Here is a 25921-nt window from a genome sequence, read left to right as displayed (position 1 = left end):
TCTTGTGATTTGGCAACTTGTATCAAATTTAATTTGTTAAGTTATCTGTAATTATTATTGTCTCTGTATGTTGTTCTCCTACAGTAAACCCATACCTCAGACAGTGAAGGGACCTTTCCTAGAAAGCATCATCAGCCGCTGCCGAGTCTGCAGAAAACCAGGGCATCAAGGTGAAGGGTCAAGGTGAAGAGATAAATAGTCTGTTTCTCACTTCATTATGTTCATATTGGGCTTATAAGCAGAGGCTAAACTAAGATTTGTCTGGTGGAGGGCCCTATGATTTGTCAAAGAATTACTTTGCAGTAAGTTGTATAATCATTTGTATTTTTAGTGCTCATAGTCTGTGATCAGCCAAGCCTGAAATCTGAGGTTTACTGAGCTGTCATTGTTGTTTCCCAACCTGTAGATAATATAAATCTGGTATAATAGGTGAAGCATCCTCAGCTTCAATTAAATATACCCTTGATATAACTTATAAGTGACCCTGGACACCACAGCCTGCTGTGCACCAGCCTAATATAGTCCTTTAATGTCAACCGTACCACGGTACTGCAGATTAACCAGTTTAGTCTGCAGTACACTACAATAAACTGCCTAGGACTGTCATAGAACACACACATGTAAAAGAGTACATAACATGTTTAAATTAAATTGGCTTTTGCTACGTCCATTTCTGTGTGAAGTTATTACGTTAAGGCTTTTTTTGTCCTGGAAAATACACCAACTTTACATTCAGCTAGAAAACAGATTCAGATTTACACTGAAAAGAAACGGTTTGTTTGTTTTCCTGATATTTGTTGAGCTGTTTGAAAAATTGACTCTGATTGGCTGTTATCTCCTGATTTAAAAAACCATGTGACAAAGTGCCCAAACCAAAACTTAGCCAGCGTGACAAGGAAAAAACAATATGTTCAGGATGTTGTGACTTGTGGAAAATGTGGTATTACCTACAGTTGTAAAAACATAGTAAAACCTGCTCAAGTCATTTGAATATGCAGTATTTTTAATGACAACACTTTTTTTTCCCCATAGAGATATACAAATGTTATATCTCTATATCACTTTCGTGTGTGTGTGTGTGTGAAATATTTCAGATCATTTCTGAAGATCCTGTCAGTGAATAAATAACTGCAAACAACCAAAGTCACAATAACTAGCTCTAGTATGTATGCTGTAAATCTGGAGTTTTCAATGAGTTTGTGTATTCATGCACACAAATATGGAGTTATTTGAACAGTAACTCCTCAAAGCAGTTCTTTGAATACCAACATGTTGAATGGTGCATGGAGAGATTAAGCATTATGACTCACATCCATTTATAAATATACTGTTGGGAGGCAGAAGAGAAATCAAACTGGTGTCTTCAGAAAAAGATATAGTGAAATCAGACATTTAGATCTTAAACTGAAGTATCGAAGTATTGTCAAATATTTTTTGCTATTCTCAATATTTAAAATTGCAACTTGAACGAGCTAATATTAGGATAAAATACAAATGAAATGAGAAATAGTTGACAGTTATAAGAGAGGCCTTGTGCAAAATCTTACTAAATGTGTTAATAACATCTTTCTTCTCTAAGCTATTCACTGAAAACTATCACTACAGCAATGTCCCCAAAGGAGCAGTCATTGAAGCTCAGTCACGCATATCTATCACCATAATTAAAAGTTCCAAAATCTGGATACGAAACAGATCAGTGATTCCCCTAAACACTACTGTATTCAAAATCCTGTGGTTTTTCTGGCACACATATATTCCAAGATATTGATTGCTGGGAGTCATAAATAAATATGGTGGTTGCATAAGAAACCCAGCCAGCACAAGTAAGAGACAAAGAAGAGCTGTGGCCTTTTATGTAAAGCAAATATTTGATTAAAACAAAACAAAACAAATATGTTACATGTTTGTGGATATTTTGGAACCAAATCTGAGCTTAAAGGTTTCAAAACATCTGAAACTCCTAATATATTATGCAGAACTCCTTGAATGCCACCTTGAATTATACAAATCTTCTGGTACAGACAGTTGTCAGTGACGATAGAAACGCTTGTGCTGCGACGTGCTCTCTGTAGCCTTCTTAACAGGATTATTCTGCTTCTGACAGTGCACTTTCTAATTGTTTAGCCAGCTATATCAAGCTTTTACACCTCTATAATTGGGTTAGGATTGCGACTTGTTGAAAGGCTGATGCACTTCAAGGTTATCGCCCATTTTAGAAAGACACATCCTTTCACTTTTCTCTGCGCAACTCACATAGGCTAAAAAGACATCTGCCCATATTTTAAGAGGTTAGATCTTGATGGGAGAATAGTTATGTAAACGTATAACAGATTTAGGTTGCAAAGAGTATTCCAGTTTGGACTGTATACTCCAAAAGAAGATAGATGGGATAATCCTGTGAGTGATGACTTTACCAGTGTTGGTCAAGTTACTTGAAAAAAGTAATCAGTAACTAATTACTGATTACTTCCCCAAAAAATTAATCCCATTACTTTACTGATTACTTATTTTCAAAAGTAATTAATTACTTTTATTACACAATTTACAACCTGAATAGGTGATAAAGCGATAGATCTTTCAGCCCAATTCTACTTTTTCTACAATCCATCATACAAAATGTAATCAAATGGAAAATTCTCTTGTTTTATTAGTTTTAATCTTTTAACTTTATGCATCAAGCAAAAATTAAATTATATGCAATATTCTCTGACTGGAAGAAATTTGTTTAACATTTAAACCTATTTTCTGCACATTCCAGCACATTATTTATTTATTATTTCTTTTTGTGTTTACACTCAGGCTATGTCCACACGTACCTGGGTATTTTTGAAAACGCAGATTTTTCTATGCGTTTGCACCTTTCGTCCACACGTAAACGGCGTTTTCGGTCACTGAAAACGGAGATTTTTAAAAACTCCGGTCAGGGTGGATATTTTCTAAAACTCAGTTTTTGCATTTACGTGTGGACGAGAAAAACGCAGAAAACGCAGCGTCAAAGGTGTGCGCCTTTTTTGACGTCACAGTGTGCGCCACGTTATTGTTTCGGTGAAATGAATTTCTACAATACTGTTACTGTTAATTGTACTCTCTGCAGTGTTTAAATGCTTACATATACACACACAGTTACTGTCCCTCCACACATACAACTCGGTTCTGCTTCTAGACTTCTGATTGGCCAACATTTCTACACGGTTAGGAATATAGCGCCACCTGCTGCTTTGGCATGTTCCTAGCAGAGTTTTCCTTCATTTCTGCCTTTACGTGTGGACGGGATTATTTTTTAAAACAAAAACGGAAAATCTCCGTTTTCAAAAATACCCGTGTACGTGTGGACATAGCCTGAGTCTTTCAAATAGATGCAAGTAAAACACAGCAGAAAATAAATAAAATCAAAGACTAGCGGTCCTTTTGCTCTATTTTCACCTGTAAAGCAGGAGTGGGGTAGGCGGAGGTTTACCCTGGTGCAGGTGTGCCGCAGCGGTCAGTGGAAGAATCCGCGAGTTTCTCTGTGAGTTTCCCATTAAGTCGTAGCGCACTCGGTGCTTGCTTGGAAGTTTAGGGGGTTATTTTCGCTGTAAAAAGAAGTTTTCTTCCCACGCACAACGGACGCTAATGTTTTTGTCACTTTTTATGGAATCAAACTCAAAGTAAGGTCAGTACTTCCATGCTTTAAACGCTGCATGCTCATACTCTCTCCCGCACTCGATATATTATCCATTGTTGATCTGCACACAGCTGTAGTCACGAACGTGGCACTTGCTTATGTCACTTTCATGAGACATTCTCGCAAAAAAAATCACGGTTTTAGTAACGCAGTAACGCAGCGTTCCTACGGGAAAGTAACGGTAATCTAATTACCGTTTTTGCAATAGTAATCCCTTACTTTACTCGTTACTTGAAAAAAGTAATCGGATTAACGCGTTACTGTAATCCGAGTTACCGAGTTACTGTTATCCGATTACTGGACTTTACTTAGAAGACATCCTTACATTTTCTATCCACACAATACAGCTGTAAATTTGAATCATGTGCCAGTGCAAAATCATTATAACCCATAACAAACACATCTTCAGATGCAATACAGTTAAATAGAGCAGAAATCTCATTAAAGACAGATTGAGCTTATAAGGGTCCAACAGTTGTTTTCTTCTGGTATGTTAAAAGTGCTAGTTTTTACCTCCATGAAATTAGATTGTTTAGATTGTTTAAATTTAGATTTAATATTTTCTCTCCCTTAACCTAGGTGATCAACAATAGTTTGGACCATTTCAAAATGCTTCGTTCCACAGAAATCAAGTAAGAAACAGGATATAACAGATTGTTTGATTTGTGAGTTTTCTTCTGGAAATCCTGGGTGTCCTGCTAATTACCATCTCAGTCAAGTGCAAGACATATTAAAACAGATGAATCAGGCCATGCTAAATGAGGCTAAGATCAGTTTTAATATTGTGTAACACTACTGTGGTATTTCATTATATATTTGCAGTCTATATACAGCTGAATGAATCTAGCACTGGCTTGTTAGTACCCTGCAAACATCAGTGACTTTTAAGTGAGACTATATGGGTGGCTAAGTTTATTACTTCAGGCATTTGATGCAACAATTTTACTTACGTCATTCTGACAAACAGCTAAATAAACCCTTTGAAATGGTATTGCTGTGACAAGCATTACTGAGTCACACTGCTGACATTTTGACTCTTCTCCTTCAAGCTGAAGTTATACTTATCTCATATTTTTCAACTGTGGCCACAGTGGCTGGTGTACGAGAGTTACACAGTCTTCCTTGTGGTAGAATTTATTTCATTATTCAAGGTAACCTGTGCACACTGTAATGCAGTAAATGCCTCGGCTATTTTTGAGATGTGGACACTTCAGCCTCTCATTCGTGCTTTAGAAATGATTGACCTTGATCCTTTATACCTGTACTGTTTAATGTACCACAGACAGTCTGGCACTGAATATTTAATGATCAGTAAATGAGCAGTTGAGGTGTGAGTGCTGCTCCAAAGCCCTGTTTGTTCCGACTGTGGAAAAAGGCATCTAAATGAGCTCTGAAGACAACTGGAAAACTGGGCAAGCTTCCTCAATGATGCTGCACCACCGACCTGTAGACTTGTAATGTTTTGATTGATTATGCATGTGCTATATGTCCTCTTTTCTGCAATATTGTTTCCACTCAAGCAGAAGAGGCTGTTCTTCTCATTGTTAGAGTCATTAAAATTCAGAATGTAATAAAGGTCAGCACCACATTTGATGTTTCCCAGTGATATTCATGGTAGGCCAGCAAAGCAATAAACCAGACACCAATTCATCTTTTATTTCCTACAACTTTAACACTATTGTCACCACTGACGTATACCAGTACTTTTCTCTTAAGTAGTGTATAATTTGAATGTGAAATTGCAACGACTTTGAATATCTCATCATTTACAGTGCATAATACCCTCAAAATCTTCAGAGAATTTGGATAAATCCCTGTGCACAAGGGACTAGAGTGAAAACAGTTTACTGTGTTATCCACAAATGCAGGTTAAAGCTCTCTGTGAACAAAACTCATTTAAAATGGACTGAGGCAAAATGAAAAACTGTTCTGTGGTCAAAAAAATTTACATTTCAAATTATTTTCTGAAAATATGAACACCGTGTCCTCCTGACTAAAGAGGAGAGGGTTCATCCAGCTTGTTTTCAGCTCTCAGTTTAAAAGCCTGCATCTGTGATGGGACAGAGGTGCACCAGTGACTATGAAATTGGCAGCTTGCACATCTGGAATGGCACCATCAGTGCTGAAAGCTATATACAGGTTTATAGGAACATATGCTCCCACCCAGATAAGGTTGTTTTTTAGGGAATGCTTTGCATGTTTCACCAAGACAAGCATCCATTACAACAGCATGGCTTCATAGTAGAAGATTCGAGATGCGCATTGTCCTTCCTACAGTCCAGACTTTTCACTAACTGAAAACATTTGGCACATGGTGAAATGAAATGTGTGACAAAGTATGTGACTGTTATGCAGCTATACAGCAGGGCAAACATGACCATGTCCTCACTTTTCTGAGTTAGCAAAATTTTACCAAAATTCAAAATCACCTAGTATATTTGCATGAAATGGTACATTTTGTCACGTTTTTTAATCTTCTACTGTCAATAAAAATGAAGATTAGTGAGGGATTCAGTTCTTATTTACGGTTTTACGCTTTTATAGAATTAGGGTTGTAAAGTGGAGCCTACTTGATGAGAATTACTTGAACTCATAAATCACAAACATGTAAATACTGCATAGGGAACACAAAGAGAAAAGAGATAAAGAGAATCGATGCAGCGTGCTGAGAAGGAAGGCCTGATTGAGGAAACTTATCAAACAGGATAGAGGGGTAGACAGGGAATAGAGCTTAAGAAAGTGAGAAAGCAGAGGAAAAGAGGAAGATAGAGTGCAAAGTGGATGAGCATAGGGATGAGAGAGAAAATTATTAAAATAACAGCGTTGAAGCATAACTGCAGTCAAAGCTTGGCTTGGTATCCTTCTTGTCCCCGGGCAATTGGGATTCAGCAGAACAGCTCTCCTCTGTAACAGGATCCACTGTCAGCACATTAACATGCTCATGCAGCAGAGCTCCTTCAGTAAAGTTTTTTTTAAAAAGTAGTCGAGTAAGAGTATGCGAGAGAGCAAAAAAAAAAGGTACGTGGGCAGCTGTGGGTGGGCAGCTGGGTGAGTGAATTTATAATGCGTGTAGGAGTATGTGTACAATGTGCATGAACCTTTATGTGTATTCTGCCTTTTATGAGCATGCCTGCCTGTGGTAATCCCTCTGGTCTTCATCCAGCAAACTGAGAAGCCAAAAGCAGAGCATCCCAGAAACAGTGAGACGTGGAAAAGTTAAAGTTAAAGTGACTTTAAATCTCTTTTTAATCATCTTGTTAAAGTGGACTGCCTAACAAGGAGCAGAAGTAGAGACCTGAAGAGTTGAATTCAGTCTTTTTAACCATCAGGGCTCCTTTCATTCAAATGTTCATATCAGACAATTGGATAAAACACACTGAGCTGGCTGGATCAAAGGAGCATCACTGAGCTTTAATTGAACACAGAGTAATTATTTTTAATGAGCAGAGCTGAACATCCCACTTCTGATTAGGAGTTTCCTGTCCCAGAGGAATAGGCACATATCAAAACAACAGGACAAAAGCAGGTACACACAGATGAAACAGCAATGCTTTCAGTCTGCAAAAGAAAAACAGTACAAAACTAGCCGAGTTCCTTATTTGATGCTTAGTTTTACGGCAATGTACAAAGTCCAAACGACAGTTGTGAGCAGAACCTAATTACACATAAAATGTAAATTGTGGAATTTTGAATAGTTTGAAATGTTCTGAAAACGTCTGAAGCTCCACCAGTAAAACGATTTGTCTGCTATGATGCTGAAGATCATCTCGCTGTAACTGGTTGTCATTACATGTACAGTACGTCTACACGGTGGATCTCCGTTTTCTCATCACCATGGTGACAGTGCAACCTGTGTTAAAAATCTGTCAAGTAAGGCTTTAAAGTGAGTGGAAAATGGTTAAGAGTTAGGGTAAGAGTGAGGGTAAGTCTTCTACTTCAGATGGCATTACAGTAGAGGTCCTCACCAGTGTTGGGGTCATTTTTCAAGAAAATGTATGTATTACACATTACTTATTACTTTTTTTTTAAGTAGTGCATTAATTAATTTGTTACACTACTTGTTACACTACTTGTTAAATTATTTTCACCTTACTCTATAAAATACACAATCTTTCTTTTACTTTTTACTTATGAACACAAAAGCGAAGGTAAAATAAAAAAGAAAAGACACTTTTGTTGCTTATTGAGTCTGGCTGCTGGGGTGGGGTCAGCATGCACTCAGCTTTAACCTCACTCGGGGTTTTGGCTAGGTTTGTGTTAGCATGCTCTCTGTGCAGATGTTTGGAAAGAGTCTTACTTATCTTACTTATCAGTATAATGCTGTTGCTTCTGTCCTGGATGCAGTTTCTACTTTATCATCTCACTCTTGTCCTTCTGTGAAATAAAAATAAAAGTAATGTCAAGTTTGCCACTTATCAAAAAAGCAGTATCACTGTTCCGCAGGGTAATGCCTTACTTTGTAAGGCTTTAATGCCTGTAACACTTTGTAATGCACTGACAGTTAGACCATAGTGTACAAATTTATGATTCACGACCACACGAATGTCAAAAAAACATAATGACCAAGCTTCTGCTGCATTTGACCAAATAGAGTATATTTTTACAAACTAGAGAACCAGCTCTTGTCATCAGCTCTTGACAGCGCTATGTGTATGATTTTTTTGTTTGTTTGTTTATTCTCAAATTCTAGGCATCTTATTTTTCCTTTTTTTTTTAAAAACAAATCCAGATACATGCAAGACTTTGAGGTTTTTTTTTAGTTTTCTTTGAATTTTTATTTTGTTATTGAAATGTGTTCATAATCTATCCGGTCGTTAAGTGATGACGTGACGAATCTTCCGGGTCTAAAGTATTCTGCGTTTAATATGGCTTTTGTGTTATTAACATGTTTAATGTTTTGTATTTTCTTCTATTTAATCTCAAAAAGCTCCTAAAACAGTCAGTGATCACTGTTGACCTCTCTTGGCTTTTATTACCGCTAATCATTTATTTAAGCTCAGTTTTTAAAACCTTAGGATGCAACTACAGCCCAGCCCATGCAGCAGTATATGAATGACGAACCTTGTATTGTGGATGGATTATCTCAGTTGTTCTCCTGGCTGAAGTTTGGTCCTTTTACAGCATCCTGCCATGCGATTACATTTGTTGCTGACCACCGAGAACACTCATGTTAACTTTTATCGAGTGGGAAAAAAGCTGTGTCGCTAGCGGTCACGTAGCACATCATTATATACCAGCTAGCCAAACTTCAGTAACCCTACAAACGTCACTGCTGTTTAGTTTTCTGTCTTCATTTATGTTGGAAGTGATAACAGAGCTGTACGTTTGAATTTGTTTCCAAAACCCGGCAGTCAGGACATGCTATATTGTATTTAGATAGAAGCTAGCGAGCTAACTTCCTGCTAACTTCTAACTCCGTTAAATGTCATAAATTCCGTTTTCATGGATGCCTGGATGTTAAACTCAATTGTTACACCTGGTAGAGCAGAACACTGATCATTTTATTAAAGATGAAAGACTTTAGACAGTTTTTCAACTCTCAGTAATGCCATAGTGATCGTTTGATATATGGATCTGCAGCGGAGTTTAGGCCCAGACACGGCTAGTGACATCAGACTTAACAACCGGATAGGTACCTTTAGGTACACCCTAGTCCTCATACGTTATCCAGGTATCGTGTGTTCGTGCTTTTTCTTGTTTTGAGTTTGCTTTTGTCATTCGTTTATCCTTTTAGTGTGTAGCAGCCATTCAACTAGATAAATAGCCAAAACAAGCCAGAGTGCTGTTTTACCCTGCCCCGAAGCAACCATCTTGGATGCTTTCCAGAAGAAAGAGTGAGTCCTGCTGATGTTATCCCTTATTGCTACCCAGTAAGTAAAAATAGATTTTTAGCATGAATCGGTAGCCCAGTTCTAATAACTTCTTATCAACTGTCACCATTTCACAAAACACCAGCCTGCTTGGTTGTCCTTTGGCTTTAGTTCTAGCAAACATGAGCGTGCTAACCTGACAAACACAATATATCAGCTAACCAGCATATTAGCATTGTTACTGCGCAAATGTTAGCATGCTAACATCGAAACACCCTGCACTGGTGTTTCACAGAGCTTTAGATAATTTCATGATCTTTTTTATATCATTTATTTCACTGTGGAATGAGAGTGTTGGCTCTCCACTGCAGGTAATTTCTGTGCTTTTCTTCCACGGTTCTCCTTTCTTGTTCCCCACTTGTCTGCTGTGGTATTCCTTTTAAAGCTCCTGGTATTATGCCAGTGTTTACTAACACATTCTCAATGAATCTAGTAAGAAAAGCTCCCAAGTGAAACTTAACCTCATAGTTTTCTTTTACCCCTTTGGGCAGACACTAAAATATTGTGGCTAAAGTGCTCCATGGCTATGTAATGTGCCTTTGAAAGCAAGGTTATATTGATTTAGGCATATTTCATGTGAGAAGATCACAATGTGAGGCTTAACCTCAAAAATAATATTTGGAGGTCGCTAGATTTATTTTAAAAAAGGTTCAAAACTGATATTAATACAATACTGAGTCACTTGTAATTTTTGTTTTGAAGCTGCAAAGTTCCTAGTCTGTTCTGTAGGATATGTGTGAAGGTGGCCTCACCCACACAAGAAAGGAGATAGGATGGGAGAACACATGGCAGAGGTCAGTTTTAACAGAGATGGGTAGAATGGCCTTCGAGCTGTTTACAGCTCTTGGCTGTCCTATGTGTATCCAAACAGATGACTCTGTTTAGACTGCTAACACCCACAGATGTCTAAGTAGCTGACCTTGACTTGTTTCTACTCTTTGTGAACATTGATTACAAAGGTACAGTATGTACTGCTATGAGGATGTCGTATCTCTTGCCATAAAATGTGTGACTATTGATGTTTCTCTCTATTATTGTAGGGTCTTTACATTACAGTATAAAGTTTATTTTTTGGGGGAGGGGATAGCCAGGTCATTAGCAATAAAATTATATTTTGTTCCAAAACACTTTTGACAACAAATTTGTTTCTCACACTATATGATTGTGAGAATGTCAGCCATTTATTCTGACTATGTCCTCCACCAGCTGGCTTTTTCTGTTGTTTTTGTTGTCAAACTTCAAACTTTGAAGATCCCCAGACTTTTTCTCTAGTGCCCCCATGAGGTATGGTCTTAACATGTAATTCTGTTTAGAGATCTACCCCCCATTGGTCAAAATTAAAACTTTAAAGTTGCATTTCATTTTTGGTACATTAATTGGTTGGTACTATTTAACACATACTAGCAGGAAAAAGGCAGCACGGTGGTTAGCACTGTTGCCTCACAGTGAGACGGACCTGAGTTTGATTCCACCAGCAGTGTCTGAATTTGCATGTTCTCCCTGTGTTTGCGTGGGTTCTCCCCAGGTACTCCGGCTTCCTCCCACAGTCCAAAGACATGCACTTTGTGGGGATAGGTTAATTGAAAAAAATTAAAATTGAAATTGCCCATATGTGAATGTGAGTGTGAATGGTTGTCTGTCCCTGTGTGTTAGACTGGTGACCTGTCCAGGGTGTGCCCCGCCTCTTGCCCTATGACAGCTGGGATAGCTGCAATCCTGAAAAGGATAAGCGGCAGCAAATGGATGGATAGCAGGAAAAAGCCCTAAGCATCAGTACGTTGCCATTAGGAACCTAATATTTGCATCAGCATTAACTTTATGTACTTCTGTACCTAAGCACAGCCTCACAGAGACTTTTTAAATTACTGCATTGGCTTTCTCTGAAATTAAGAAAACTTAAAGCATTAAAAAAAATTACAACTAGAAGTCTATGAGATTTCATATTTGCAAAAGTGGATTTCTTAAATGCAAAAAACAGAATAATGCAGCATGTCTTTCCTTCAACTCCCTTTATTCTTTTTCTTGCTTCTCATCTTTTTCCATGTCATTTTTGGTACATATTGTCCCTGAGGTTGCATGCCTGCACTCTTCTCAGCTGTGTACTGTAAGTGAAGGAAAAACCAAAATAGAAGAGAACAAAATACCCCCCCCCCCCCCCCCCCCCCCCATACCCTGTAGTCTTGTGCTGCAGCCATCATGCAGGAGAGAATACAAGCCACGTCCTGAAAGTCAGGGGAGCCTTCATCCTCCTCCTCCTCCTCCTCATTCTCCTTGCAGACATGGAAGGTCTGTTTCCATGACAACGTGAGAATTAAGGGCGAAAGAGCGCCATCCCAAAATGACATATCGGATTTAGGGGCTAGGTAGAGCATAAATCACTTCGGTGAACGATAGAGGAAACTGATTTGAATTAAATGTGAATCCCATTAAATAAAAATTGACACATTTATCGATTCAGTTTTGTCTGCTTATTATCCTAATTATGTTCCTGTTACAAAGAGTGACATAACTTTAAAAAAAAAAGATAATTCAGTCATGATCAACAACACATTCAATGAATCAGTCACTGTATAGCTGAGAGTTTTTGATAACATAATCTTTATTCTTAAACAATCACTAACTTCATTCTGTTTTTTATATAATCAATGCATATTTTTTGTCATCTCAGAATTCATAATGCATATATGAGCATGTTCCAATGCAGTGAATCATCTGCAAACATAAAAATATTAAAATAATAGTTATTATCTCATACAATCAAAGCCTTTATTAACCCGTTTCACACATCAAGAAACCCACAAAAAAGTGCTTTGCTTTACTGCTTTCTCACATTAGCTATTTTGACTCCATGTATTCATTCCTTTCTCAAATCCTTTCATTCATCTGTCAAGAGTTGACATTCAGTACACTTAACTTCATGCATTGCTTTAAGTCCACACATGTGTCATATGCACCAGTATAAACCTCTGTATAAAGATACTTGTATGCTGGTCTTGCCTGCTGACTTTCAGTGTCATGTCTAATATACTGTATGTATCACTGTTATTCAGTAGGTACTGTGGAAGTTGAACTAATCTACTGTTAGCTCTTACAGGTAACTTGCATCAGCTGCGGACCCGGGCCCAAGATGGAAGACTTTCCTAGATCCATAATGATGCCTATACCACTGTAGTTTGCTGCGTGCAGCTGAATGTGTGCTATTTACTGTACATATCACCAAATTAGCAACCGGTTTCTAACCAGATGTAGGAGAGATGTATGAGCTCTCGCTAAAATACTGATCAAAATATTGCATAAAACATTTTGGACATATGCTCCCAAAAATCTAAAGACATTCCTCTTGGATCCCGCCTCAAACTTAAACCAAACTTACATCAACTTCTACAGTCATGCGATGGTCATGCTTGATCGCAACCATTTCCCCTTTTCAGCTTGGCTAGGCTTAGCTGTACGTCATCTTTAATAATAGTAAAAAAGAAATAACACTATTAACCCCAATCCAAACACCACATTGGTGCCAGTCTTTGTGCAACTAGTGCTGGACAGTGGACATCCAGCCTCTACGTCTGGCCCATTCACAACTGTAGGACTTCCTGAGTTAGACAAACTAATTGGGGTTTAGAAATAAGCTCAGCAGCGTACACAGCGTATGTGGTGTCCCAGTCAACTCAACTCGTTTATACAGCCCTGTCAATCTGTTGATTTATGAAAGAGAGAGACTTTCCTCCACAATGCAGCAAGTGGCTCATTTCATTGGTCGCAAAACCAGTGGGAATAGAGATGGCATGCGTTACCATTTCAGAAAATCCCACTGAGACGGCAAGACATCCTCCTCGAATCTGGCCAAATCCATATGTACTGGTTCCTCAATGAAACATTTAGCTTCCATTGTGATGGCAAAGTTTGAATGATTGTGACCTTACAATTTTTGAACAAATTTTCAACATGTTAGGTCAGTGATTTATTAAACAGTCAGGCACCCAGTCCACCAGTGTTGAAAAAGTCTCTGGTCATTGCACAACAGAATAATAGAAATAGTAGAACTTTCTGGAAATTAGTCAACACAACCCTTCACGGCCAGGCTCGCCAAAAAAATTGCCACTTCTTTTCTTTCTGCGTAGAAAAACTGCAGAAGTCTTTAATCAAAGGTTATTTCATGTTTAGTCCATATAGTTCAAAAGCACGACTACTGTTACATAGTTATATTTTGAGTTGTTGTTATAGCTAACAGCAGAAAAAGGGGTCTGTGGTTCTCGAGGTGCAAATGCGAAGTGACCGTTTTTGGCCATGGCTCGTAGTGCTGATGTTGGTCATTGCCATCCTCTCAGCTTTTGGAGAGAATATTATTCTTTGTCATTTTTGACAAGTTTGGACATCTCTTTGTTTATAACCTAATGCTCATTTTAAGTGATGAGATAATACAGAAACTGTATCAAAACAGGTTTTCACTCCTTTCCAACTTTTAATGCCTCATACAACTTTCTTTGTCTTTTCTACTGACAAACGCACCAACCGTGGAGATGTGTTGTCAGTGTTTTATTGTTTTTGTTTTTTTATTTAGAGACATACTAGACTGCACTCTGTTATATTGCTTGTATCGGTCCCGTCCTGCCACACCAGGGCAACATATGGAAGTTTGTGTCCTATAGTCACATTAGTCTAACTTACAATACACACCTGAGTAAATTACATCCCACCCTAAGCACTCTGTTTCCATTGAAGTCCAGCAAGGAGAACTATCAATATATTTAGTCTTACCCTCACACCAGTGCAAGTGGTGTGACAGTGCATTCAAGATCAAACTGTGAGAGAAAAAAAACACATAAGGGTAATAAAAAAATTCTCAAATGGTCTCAAAACCAAAAAGCTAGTAAATAAGATGATCGAGCAACAGATTAGTAATGATGATTATAATGAAGATGGTATAGTTATTGTTGACAACAACACAATAAAGCATATGAGAATGCAATAGCATGTAGAAAAAAAAATCAATGTATGAAAAGTGAACATGTATTAAAGCTTGTTTTTCACAGCATAAATCAAAAATGACAGATACTTGTATTTACGTGAAGGGAGACCACCATTTCTTTGTTTATCACAGCTTTTTTATACTTTTTTGCATAAAATGGTTGGCCAAGTCCTGATTGAAAACGACTTCTCCATATATATATATATATATATATATATATATATATATATATATATATATATATATATATATATATAGTCTTTTTCATATTAATTCATCTAAAAGGTTTTCACAGGCAAGACATCAGTTTTTGTTTTCGTTGTCTTGGGTGTACAGTAATAGCTCCTCGTTGTCATCATAAACCCCTCTGTTTGTCACGGGCTATGGTGGTGCGTACATTGGGAGGGACGGGTGAAGTTTCCTTTGGCCCCTTCCCTTCATTCAGGACGAGGCCTCTCCCCCCTGCTGGAAGCCCCTCCCTCAGATGCTATGTGGAGTCCTGATTGACAGCTTTCCCTCCATTCATGGTGGGAGTCCCTGAGCTCTTCCTGGAGCGGTGCTTGTCCTCTATCTCATGCAGTGATGGCTCCCTGTACATACAAACTGTGGAAAAGATGGAAAGCCAAGGAAAGGGATGGAAACGAGGAGAGGAGCGGAGAGGAGAATGGGGACAGTGGAGAGTAGATTGAAGAGATGGATGTGCAGACAGAGACAAGGTCAGGTGTGAGGCTGGGACAATTATACCAGGCTGGGAGGGAGAAGACAGGGGAATTAGGCCATGTCTACACTTTTTTATCACATTGCTTGACAAGTTATTACAACAATATCTATGTGATATTTTAACAAAGCTCCCACAAAAGATATGTAAACTACTGCGGCACTGAAAGTGAATCACTTGCCAAGTCCAAAGTCCTGTTTCACACTTGTGAGAAACTGTGCCTGAATGTGTAACAAAATTTTAAGGATTCCCCCTTTGCCCGTACACTGCTCTACTAAGCTTCATCGAAAATGAGATAGTTAATCTTGCTGACAAATAACAAAGCAAGAGCAAAATAAATGCTCAAAATGATAAATCCCCTTAGAAGCTGTGTTTGGAGAATGGGAATGCAATGCAAATGATTTCATTTTGCTCCCTCATAAAGCTTGAAGAATACCAAGGATTGTTTGAGCTAAAACAGCGGATGTCAATATATTTTACCTTTAGGTGTGTCAAAAGGATTTGCTAAGTTTAAAATAAGAACATTGATTTTTTCATTTCCCATGATGCACCTATACTATGTTTCATTAGTTTCTCCCTCCTCCTTAATGCCAACGTATTAACAAACCGAACAGTTCCAGCTGGTAATGAAGGTCCTCCAAAGCCAGATAAGACATTATCTGGTTTCAAAGGCTAGTTAAAGCTGGTGGATCGCTGCTTTAACCTCCAGTGCTGTGTTGCACGATAATACTAGTGTACGTGATGGGAAGTGCATGCATTACAAAAAAAATGAAACCAAAAAGAAATAACATTAAAGCTGTACCAAAAATGTGCTTCTACAAGCTTTATGATACCTTCAATTGGCCTGGGAACAAAGTGCGATGAGGGCTTAGTCTTCTTGACCCGGTTGCCCTTCATTACTTGTCCCTCCTTGGTGAGACCAAGGAACCAGGCCCGACCTGACTCCTGCTGTCGGTACACAGTGGACGAGTAGATCACATAGTAGTTCTCAAAAACTGACTCCTTGAACTTACACTCTGGGGTGAACACCTCCTGCAAAAAGATTGAGTGAAGGAAGGTAAAAATGTTATAGATATTTGTCAGTGCAAACAGAAAACACATTTTCACCCACATGAAAGCTGAAAGCAGCAAAATAAAAAAAGAACTCATGACCAGTATGTGAAAGTTGCCAAGGTCGGTAAACATCCAGTAACACACACACACACACAGACACACACACAGGAGACTAATGAGAACGATAGTCTTATTAGAATAATGTGACAATGGAAGATTTCTATCTCTTGGTTTCATTATCAAAGTAAGTCAAGGAGAGAGGCAAGGGGACTCACAGTAATGACTGGAAAACTGGAAAGAACCAGATACTGGATACACTGCCATGCCTGAGTGCGATGCCAGATTATTGCCATGACAGTGCAAGACAGGAGACAATGCTCTTGACTCTGTAACCCATTCCAGATGTACAGTAAAGATGCACAGTCATTTGTCACCTTTGGCAATCGTGTTAAAAAGGCACGATGTGCTTTTTCTGCACAAAACCTTTACTTATCACCACACATGTGCTGATTAATGTGTGCTGACAAGGAGGCTGCCAACTCCTCAGTCCTTGTCCCTGTTCACAACAATGTCATCTTCGAGACTAAATTAAAATCTAATGCCAGTCAATTTGAAGGGCAGGGAAGTCGTGTGTGTGCCAAAAAAAAAAAAAAATGCAGGCAGAACAGCTGGTTTGGTAGATGTTGGGCCATCTCAGATCTCAGCTAAGCCAGACTTTTTACTATGGGTGTGTTTTTGTGTCACTGCTATATTTCATTTATTAATGTCTCCTGCAAGGTTCTGTGCCCTTTTAAGGTTGTCTGTTTGAGTGACAGCCCAATTCTGCTCCCTGCTGGAGGTGACAGTGTGTGTGTAGTCCAGGTATTACTCATGTAGAAGGGACCTAAATCTGTTTATACCATCACGTTATAGGGACGTGTCTTCCTTGTGGGGACAAAAAGAAAGTCCCAATAACATAAATCAATGCATTTTATGGTTAGTGACATGTTTTAAGGTTAGGATAAGGGTAAGGCTTTGACAAACAGCAGTTATACTTAAACTCTATGTCTTCGGGAGATTAATGCATGTGTAAATGTCCTTTATGAAGTAATTGATACAAATCAGGAATAATTTAAAGCTGTTTCTGACCACATGGTTAATGTAAGTTTTATAGCTGCTTTACTTTTTAGTTCTGTTTTGCTTTCTACCAGCTCCCGAGGAAAGCATCTGGCATCTTTACTGTGCAGTCCAAACTGTGTTTATCAGCTAGTTGTTAATGTCATCTGGGTATCTTTTTAGCAGGTGGTATGGATTTAAAGAGTGCTAAAAATCTGTGTAGAGCTTTCTTGGTTAGTTGTTTTAAGCAGCACCTGTATATTACACACAGTCATTTGGCTGATTGTTCATGCAAAAAATAAATAAATAAATAAATAAATAAAATCTGTAGCTTTAAATTAGTTTATGTCATATTCAGTACAGTTTAAAGAGTGTGTGTGTGGTCTCTATTTGGATGGCACACCGCAGTTGAGAGTAATGAGTCCCAGTGTGTATGACCTCAGTGCATTGCAGGCTGAGTAAGGGACTGAGGGAAGGTGGAGATCACATGGTCGACGGTGTGGAAACGTCTCACTGGTCAGCAGGAGGGAGGACAAGCTCTGGCGGCAGAGTGTATCTGAATGCCTGCTGAAACGCTGTCAAACGGCAAAGATCTGGCTCGCTGTCAGGGCACTGGGGTCACGTTGTGCCTGTCTGGCTCTGTGTGTGTTTATGTGTGAATGTATGTGTTTGAGTGGTTGGGGGGCAGACAGTGATACATTACACAGCAGAAGGCTTCATCGCTACTTCATCTGTTTGGTGCTCAAATTAGGCCAAGAGCACACACACACACACACACACCCACATACATACGCACCCAAGTACTAACCTACCATTCACCATTAGCCACTTGCTTTGCTGACACACTAGAAAATTCCCTCCACATTCTCCACGGCAACAATGCCCTGTGCTGTCCATGAAAAGCTGGAGCGGTTTAGAAAGCACCTTGGATGCAGTTTGGGAATGACTGGGGTGAAATGTAAGTGACTTTGAAGTCTCTGACAGAGAACCTTGTTCACGGATGACTGAGTAGAAATGCGAGGTGAAGAGATGGGGTCAGACTCTATTGTGATTAATGAGATTTTATTAATGGACATACACCACAGAACCGCAGGCACAAAGAAAAAGCACAAAAATACACATCAACACACATTCTCAATGCCCCAAATATATGGACAACAAGTTTGCCCTGTCACTTCCTCTGCCAGGAGCTCATAATTAATTGAAGTTGTTACTGCACCGAAACAAGTTTTTAAAAAAAGAGCTAACAGGCTCTGCAAGCTGATATTAAAGTAATTGAAAGGATGCTTATTTATATTCCATAGCAATCTCGTGGACAAAACCAGAAGACTTGATAGCAAAACTGGACACGTGCTTACACTGCACCTTTAGGGGTCTCAGCTTGGACCTACGGATTGATAAAAAAAAGCTTCACCTGAGACGCTGTGAATAAACACAGCAAAACTGCTAACTGAATGCAAATATTTTGGCTGTTTCTGCATATTTTCACAACATTTTTTTCTTTTTTAATATAAAAGCTTATCATCTGTTTTGACAGAAACAAACATCGAACTGATTTTTGAAAGGAAAATAACGCACCAATACCCTTTTGAGTTTGCAATTCCTGCTTTGCACAAGGTATAAATGTAGCACTACAGCATTGAATTACCACTCATTTCGTTATATTTTGCTTCCAAGAAGCCAGACTTCCTAGCAACTTTTTTAAAGCAGTCTTGAACAATGAATGTCATGTCCTTAAGAAATTGGGGAAAAATCCATGAAAGACCTGACACAGGAATTGAGATGCATCTGGCCTGTCAGTTGATCCATCTACTGTTTGTCAAAGCCTAAACAGAGGTGGTCTCGATGGAAGGGTGGCTGTCAAGAAGCTTCTCACAGAAAACAGTAACAAAAGGCTAAGGTATACCAAATCGGCATCAATATGCATGGAGAAGGTCAAAAGAGAAGTACACCAGTGAGTGTCTACAGCCAATCTGTGATCTGTGGTTTTGGGTGGTGCTTGTTAAAATTGGTGGAATTATAAACACAGAAAAGAACTGTCAAATTTTGACCGACAATGCAACACCATCTGAAAAGAATCTGATTGGAAACTGCTTTAGTTTTAAACAATGATCCCAAACACACTGCCAATACAGTAAAAGCATAAATGAATAGAAAGGAGGCCCGGAAGCTGGACTTCAACATTCTTAAAGCAATGTGGGATCACCTTGACAGAGAATTGAGCAAAAGACAGCCAACAACCTTTGAAAAAGTTTTAAATGTGCGCTTGTGTGTTACCTCAAAATAACCAAATTGTGACCTTCTCATAGAAAATCATAGAAAAATAAAGAAAAAAAAACCCCTCTATCGCTGAAGTCTTCAAAAACTCCACAGAGAACTCGCTGCTATTTTCACATCATCCTTGATTTTTTGGACATGATAGTGTTACTCACATCATGTTTATCTAGATTTTGGCTTATCTTAACTTTAATACCAGCTGCAAAACCAGCAAAACAACCTCATACCCATCACCACCTATGGTGGTTCTGCACCTCTGTCCAGATAAGTGTGAGGTAACGTGTGTGTTTGGGGCTTATGAAAGGTGTGAGCGCCAATGTATGGAATGTAAAATGAAACTCGAAGAATGAGAACAAGATGTAACGGATTGCCAAACTGGGTTGCCAAAAGAACTGAGCTGAATGCATCCTGAATCCAAATCAGCTGCTGGCTCCATCACAGGAGGGAGGCAACTCTCTGGCTCTGCTTTAAGGAGCAGCTGCCGACAGACATCTTTTGAATTTGGATAAAGATGTGGAGGATACGGTGAGGACCTCAATTTAAAAATGGGCCTGAGACACTGGTGTATCTGAGAGATCTGGGCCCTGTAACAATCCCAGTGCTGCCATGGAACTCCCGGGGAGCTTATTATTATTCTTGGAGAGATTTAGGTCTGGGATTGTCTAGACGTTACTTAAACTGAAAACTCTCTTTCTCACTTTTTTCTAATTTTCCCTCCCTCCATGCTTATCTTTTTTCCTCTGTCTGACTCTGGAGTAAGTCACTTTGAAGCAAGGTGTTATTTTTTGTCTTTTCTCAATTTTCTCCACAGATGATGTGTTTGATTGTCTGCAATTAAATTGCAAACACACACCAATGGTCCACCATGAGCAGCTACATTGTTTGCACACACAGAAGCACCAGTTTAGCTCATAAAGTAATCAAGTAGAATGACAAACTACCAAACCTTCATCAATTTTCTATTGAGCCATTTATAGTGTGCGATTTACAATTTTTTTGCAACATAAATTTACATATTTAGATAGATACTGTAGACGGTAGCAGTGGTTACTGTTGTGCAGCAAAGTAGGTCATATTGAGTGTTATAAATAATGGAAGGGAACTCTTCATTGTAGATGTTCAGCCCCCACGCACTTTATCACTAAACACTCCACATAAGCACCATCACCCAGCTCACCCTCAGCTACATCAGCGAGCTCTGCAAGCAAGAAAAACCAGGCAGCATATATGTAACGACTTAACTGATCAGCAGTGATAGTACTAAAAAAAAATGATACCTGACACCCAGATAAAAGACTGACAGAAAAGGTCCTCAAGGGTGCAGTGCAATTTCTCAGAAGCATCTCAAACAACAACAGAAGAAAGGGTTGTCGCGTTCTCTCACTAACAAGACAGCGCAAAGAAGCAGGAAGGAAAAAAGTAAAAGGGAGGCAGTGTTAGAGAAGTAGGAGGATATCCCTCAGTAATTATCTCCCAAGGGGGGGCACGGGAGAGAGCTATGTATCTCTGCTCTCAGATGTAAGGAAGGCAAAACAAGACGACAAAACAAGCAGTGACAAACTTTATAGTTGGTGGAGTCAAAATAGTAAAATGGAAGGCTCATCTTAGAGAGGACAGGAGGACGGGAGCAAGAGTGAATAAGCGAGGATGGCTGGGAAAAACAATGAAGACCCAGACAAATAATAATAAAAGTAAATGTGACTAAGAATGAGGAACGAATGTGAAGGACTTACTTTATGGCCGTGGTTGCACCAAGAGAGCTCTCATAAATGCATGAATAAAGAACAGAAATGCCCCCCTATAATGGCATTCCTGCAACGCTTTATTATTTATCTGCATACATAACCTGTACTGGTAAACAACAGAGGCTATATTTGCTTTTATGTAGTTTGCATGTTAATTTAATCTTTTTATGAGCCCCTCCAAGGCTTATAGGCTTATAGGCATTGGTAAGGAAATAACCAATGCTAATCGTCCATGCTTCACATCTGAGGAATCGGACCCCTTTCACATGGCTAGAAAATTCATTTAGTTTGTGGCTTTGATTAAAATGGTCCTTCGACTGCTACAGCAGATACATCTTGCCCTCTAATTAAAAATCACTCTAACTGTTTTAGAAGGCTCAAAGAGTTGATCCTGCATCCAAAATAAATGTGGATAAAATGATGATAAGTAAAGACAAATGTTTGTTACACCAAAAGCTGCCACTTGACACCGAAGTACTAAATGGTTTGTAATTAATAATAATAAAGTACTGTTTTTATAAAGAGCGGGTTTGTGTGGGGGTCATTCAGCATCCCCAACTTGAGTCAATTTGATAAATTAAAAGATTGCTGTCTGGGCAGGATTAAACTTTAATTAGACATAGATAGGTGGGAGGAGGATTATTATAAGCTTCACAGTAGGACTGAGAGATGTGCACTTGTTTATGAGCCTTTGGTTATGAATGAATCTGTCAACTGGGTGAGTCATAAAACCATGCGCATTTACTGTATGTCCTTCTCTGAACTTGTGAGTGCCTCATACATCTGTCTAGGCACTGAGTTGTGTTCACGTTGTACTGAGTAAAAACTGCTTGTCATTCTGAAATAACGATGGTAAATTGAGCTAATTTTTCAGTTATTCAAGAGCACATTTAAAAAAAAAAAAACAACCAAAAAAAAGACATTGCATCCACCATTCATCTTCTCAACTCAAACTTTTCCCCTCGTCACCCTAACAGTAAAGCGGCGCCCTTATCAATAAATGTAAGCTGCAAGTTAGCAGACACGGGCTTCACTGTGTCCTTCAAGTATTTTATGAGAATTTTAAGAGAGAAAAAGTTTGATGGGCAGTCTGTGAATTCCAGCTCTCGCCAGTCATTTATCATGGCTGTCTGGCAATCACACAGCAATCGCCAAGTCCCTCAGCAGAGGTTTGGGAGTGATGCAGCCCTCCCATCGGCTTCTTTCTTCAGTAGCACTATCCTCTGCTAAGACTAGAGGTTATATAACCATCCCAACTGGGATATGTATTGCAGTTCTTTCTCGCTGTCTTACAAACACGCTCCCTCTGCAGCTCATTTTCCTAAGACATGCATGTCTTGATCTTCAATGCAGCAGCCACGTCTTTTGGCTGGACACCCCCCAACCCCCGGTGCATATATTCTACACATTTACGTTTGTAACGTTTACCCCAGAGTCTTTCTGTTAATATGTTAAGATTACTCTACATTTTTTTTTCTCATACAGAACAAACTGAGAGCACTTCACTGAGCACTGAACTTAATATCAAATTAAATGCAAAGCATGTGAGGTGCAATAAAAGATGGGGAGGGGTTGGGAGAGATAAGTGCTGCACAGCAACACAAAGGCACATCTGAAGAGCTCTAAAATTTAGCAGAGATGAAAGGGATTGGCAGGGCTGAGTCTTTGCAGCAATGGGATATTAAAACAGACAACAAACAGAACAAAACACAACACGTGTTAATGAAGAAATACGCATGCTGGCACCGCTCAAACATGCGCGACATGGCGGCGTGACTGGAGCGAGGAGTCGCATCTTACCGAGCTGTAGAGCATGCCCTCGCCATTCATGGCAATGTAAAAGCCACTCTTCACGCCCTGGATGGCCACCACTCTCAGACCCACAGGAATAAGATTAAACAGGGCTGCAGAGCAGACAGAGTGGAGGAGAAACTGACGGTTACAAAGAGGCAGAGACAAAAGAGAGACATCAGACACAAAGGACAGAATAGGACAATTGAGTTTTCACTTAACTCTTGTAGAAACAACCACCCTCTGATCTCTGTTCTTTGGCTGTCTGTCAGCAGTAAAGTGAACAGTGCAGGACATAGACAAAGGGAACTCTGATGCATCTGATGCACAGTGACGCATTAAAGCAGGAATCCAAAACTTTTTTAATGACATCTAGCTGAGGTAACTGCACAAAGAATCACAAAGCATCCTGTGATTCTTTGTACATCTACTTGAATTAAAGTCTCCTGGATGGCTTAGATTTTGCAAAATGAAAGCAACTATGTACTATTTATGCACACATATGTGACTCTGTTTGCAGCAGCTCCAATATGAGAAATTGTAACTGGCACTGCCAGTCAGAAAGGAATTGATAAGCTGCCATACCGGTAGAAATGAGGCTTACTATGAGTGCAGCTAGTATGTCCAGGCACAAATGTTCAGGTTTTAAGTCATCAGCGTTCATTTTGATCATATTCCACTGCAATCTGAAAACCTGCTTTTGGCTTGGTGATTACTGAACGCTGATCCGTACCTGAAAGTATGCAGCGTAATCTTTAAAGCAGTGAGACGAGCGTCAATAAAACAGCGTAGACATAAATCTGTGATAGCAAACAACCGAAATTGTGTTTTGATTTAAGACCCCATCAATCACTAAACTGCTGCAGGCAAATGCTACTGAATCTCCTGAGCGGACTGAACCATCAAGGGCGTTGGTTTGGTGAGGGTGTGAGGGCGTGCTTTGCGTGCTGTGAACTCCCCGTGATGTTGGAGTGATTGTTCTGCAAGTGTCAATGGGGACTACCAGAAAAGGCTGGCAGGGGGAAAAAAAAGGCATCGGGCCAACACAGGTCTGTCCTCTGAACAGATTCAATTTCACTCAATAAATATCGACGTGCTGCCAATGGTTTAAACCTGACCTCGGGGCCAGTGGTGCGCGTGATATGCAGGGACATATACCCTTGAGGCCAGACAGAATGGGTACTTCAGCCCCTTCAGTTTGATTTTCTAAGACTTCTCAGCTATTTTTCCATCTGTTCCCTGCTTCTTATTCTGTCATTACCTCCTCTGTATGCTCCCTCACTCCTCTTTCCATTAGCCTTTCATAGCTGCTGCGTTTGTCTCGTCGATGTCTGGCAGTGTCTGTCAGAGGCACCATCAACAGTTCGGCCTTGCTTGAATAGTGGGAGGAAAAGAGACATAAAATATGGCCCAGTACTACACTATTATGTTATAATTACAATCCACAATCCCTGCTCTCATTTGCCTGCCAAAAAATTTGAGAGCTGACAGAAGCTGTCATTCAGTTATCATCTAAATGCCTCGCTTTTTCTTTTTACCCCAGCACCAGCATTTGATTGATTCCATAACTACCTGATGACTATTCTCACGCTGATTCCTCCTCCTTAATCACCTCAATCCTATCTCTCACTGAAAAAAGAGAGGCCGGGCTGGCGCTGGAAGAGTTAAGCGATTCTCCAGGGATCTGTTATCGTCAAAGGGCCAGACAAAATAGGTTCAAACAACTCAATAAAGGAAAATCCTCAAAATGCCAAGTCTTCCAGAAGAGCAGTAATCGACTACAAGAAATCCTGCAGCGGCTAGACTCAGGCAAGTGAATTTCATGTGAGGAATACTAGCACAGCAGGAAATAAACCCTGCAGGAAAAGTTTCAGAAAGAAACTTAGCCAAATTTCAAATGCCAAGGGCATATCTTCAAATCCAGAGAGAAATCCAGGTATACACTGTCACATTTGCAATTATATAGAGCTTATTTTTTTACTCCACACTCCAGCTGGAAACTGAAAGCACTTGAAATTAGCGTATGGGTTTTCAGGTAATAAGGAAGTCTATCCTCATTCCATCCATCAAACCCGGAGCATCAGAGATAGATGAAGCGCGACTGCCTGAAACCGCAGGTGTCTCATAACCAGCAGTGTCTTTCTAGAGCTTCAGAGTGTGCAGATAATTACTGTAGGCGATCAACTTATGACAATCAAATTAATAACTGTTCAAATTTGAACATGGATGGTAATTAATTGAACGGTGTTCCTAAGCCCTCACTGTTAGTTAAGCGTACAGCTTCCAGTCAGTCATGCTTACCACTAAAGCAATTTTCCATACTTGTAACTGTATATTGAGCCTGAAGGCAGCAACTTTGTGATGTACTCAGTCGAGCACTTTGCACAATTTGCCAAACCCATAATAAAATCGAGCTATTTAAAAATGAGAGAGGCATGATTAAAGAAGAAATTCCATTATTTTATCATTTTTCATCATCATTTTCCTCCTTTTTATCACTAAAACTGTTTCCTGTTCAGCGGCGTCCTCGTTTCACCGCTTCCCGTTCCGCACTGAAATGAAGCAATTGATAAAAATGAAAATGGAAACCAAGTGCACTCTGGGCACAGGTCACTGCTATTATTCAGGCGCCATCATGCTCCTCACTACCATTGGTTCCACTGAAGCACCCCCTGAAAATAAATTGCTGTATTCTATCAGCTAAAGCTGTGGATGAGGCGGGTCAGAGGATGTCGTAGT

The 25921-nt window shown here is 39.4% G+C and overlaps 2 protein-coding genes across 7 annotated transcripts in view; one reads left to right on the top strand and one right to left on the bottom strand.

Moving 5' to 3' along the window:
* The window catches only part of LOC146497805 (uncharacterized), a 32418-nt gene extending 24094 nt beyond the window's left edge, over positions 1–8324 (top strand). Inside the window, exon 52 of the mRNA XM_085141791.1 lies at positions 85–8324. Within this exon, the coding sequence (XP_084997917.1) occupies positions 85–187 (103 nt within the window). The 3' untranslated portion in view covers positions 188–8324. The remainder of the gene's footprint in view (positions 1–84) is intronic.
* A 5312-nt stretch (positions 8325–13636) lies between these two features.
* The window catches only part of fgf12a (fibroblast growth factor 12a), a 32394-nt gene continuing 20109 nt past the window's right edge, over positions 13637–25921 (bottom strand). For 3 of the 6 annotated variants that reach the window (XM_085141819.1, XM_085141815.1, XM_085141816.1), the window contains 3 exons: positions 23192–23295; positions 16055–16253; positions 13637–15251 (listed from right to left, as the gene is read on the bottom strand). In XM_085141819.1, the coding sequence (XP_084997945.1) occupies positions 15076–15251; positions 16055–16253; positions 23192–23295 (479 nt within the window). In that variant the 3' untranslated portion in view covers positions 13637–15075. The remainder of the gene's footprint in view (positions 15252–16054; positions 16254–23191; positions 23296–25921) is intronic. The other 3 variants (XM_085141820.1, XM_085141817.1, XM_085141818.1) reach the window with 1 other exon arrangement.

Source organism: Neolamprologus multifasciatus, chromosome 18 (genome assembly GCF_963576455.1).
Source record: "Neolamprologus multifasciatus chromosome 18, fNeoMul1.2, whole genome shotgun sequence".
Classification (NCBI taxonomy): Eukaryota; Metazoa; Chordata; class Actinopteri; order Cichliformes; family Cichlidae; genus Neolamprologus; species Neolamprologus multifasciatus.
Note: the sequence above shows the minus strand (reverse complement) of the source record. Positions and strands in the feature narration are given on the sequence as shown.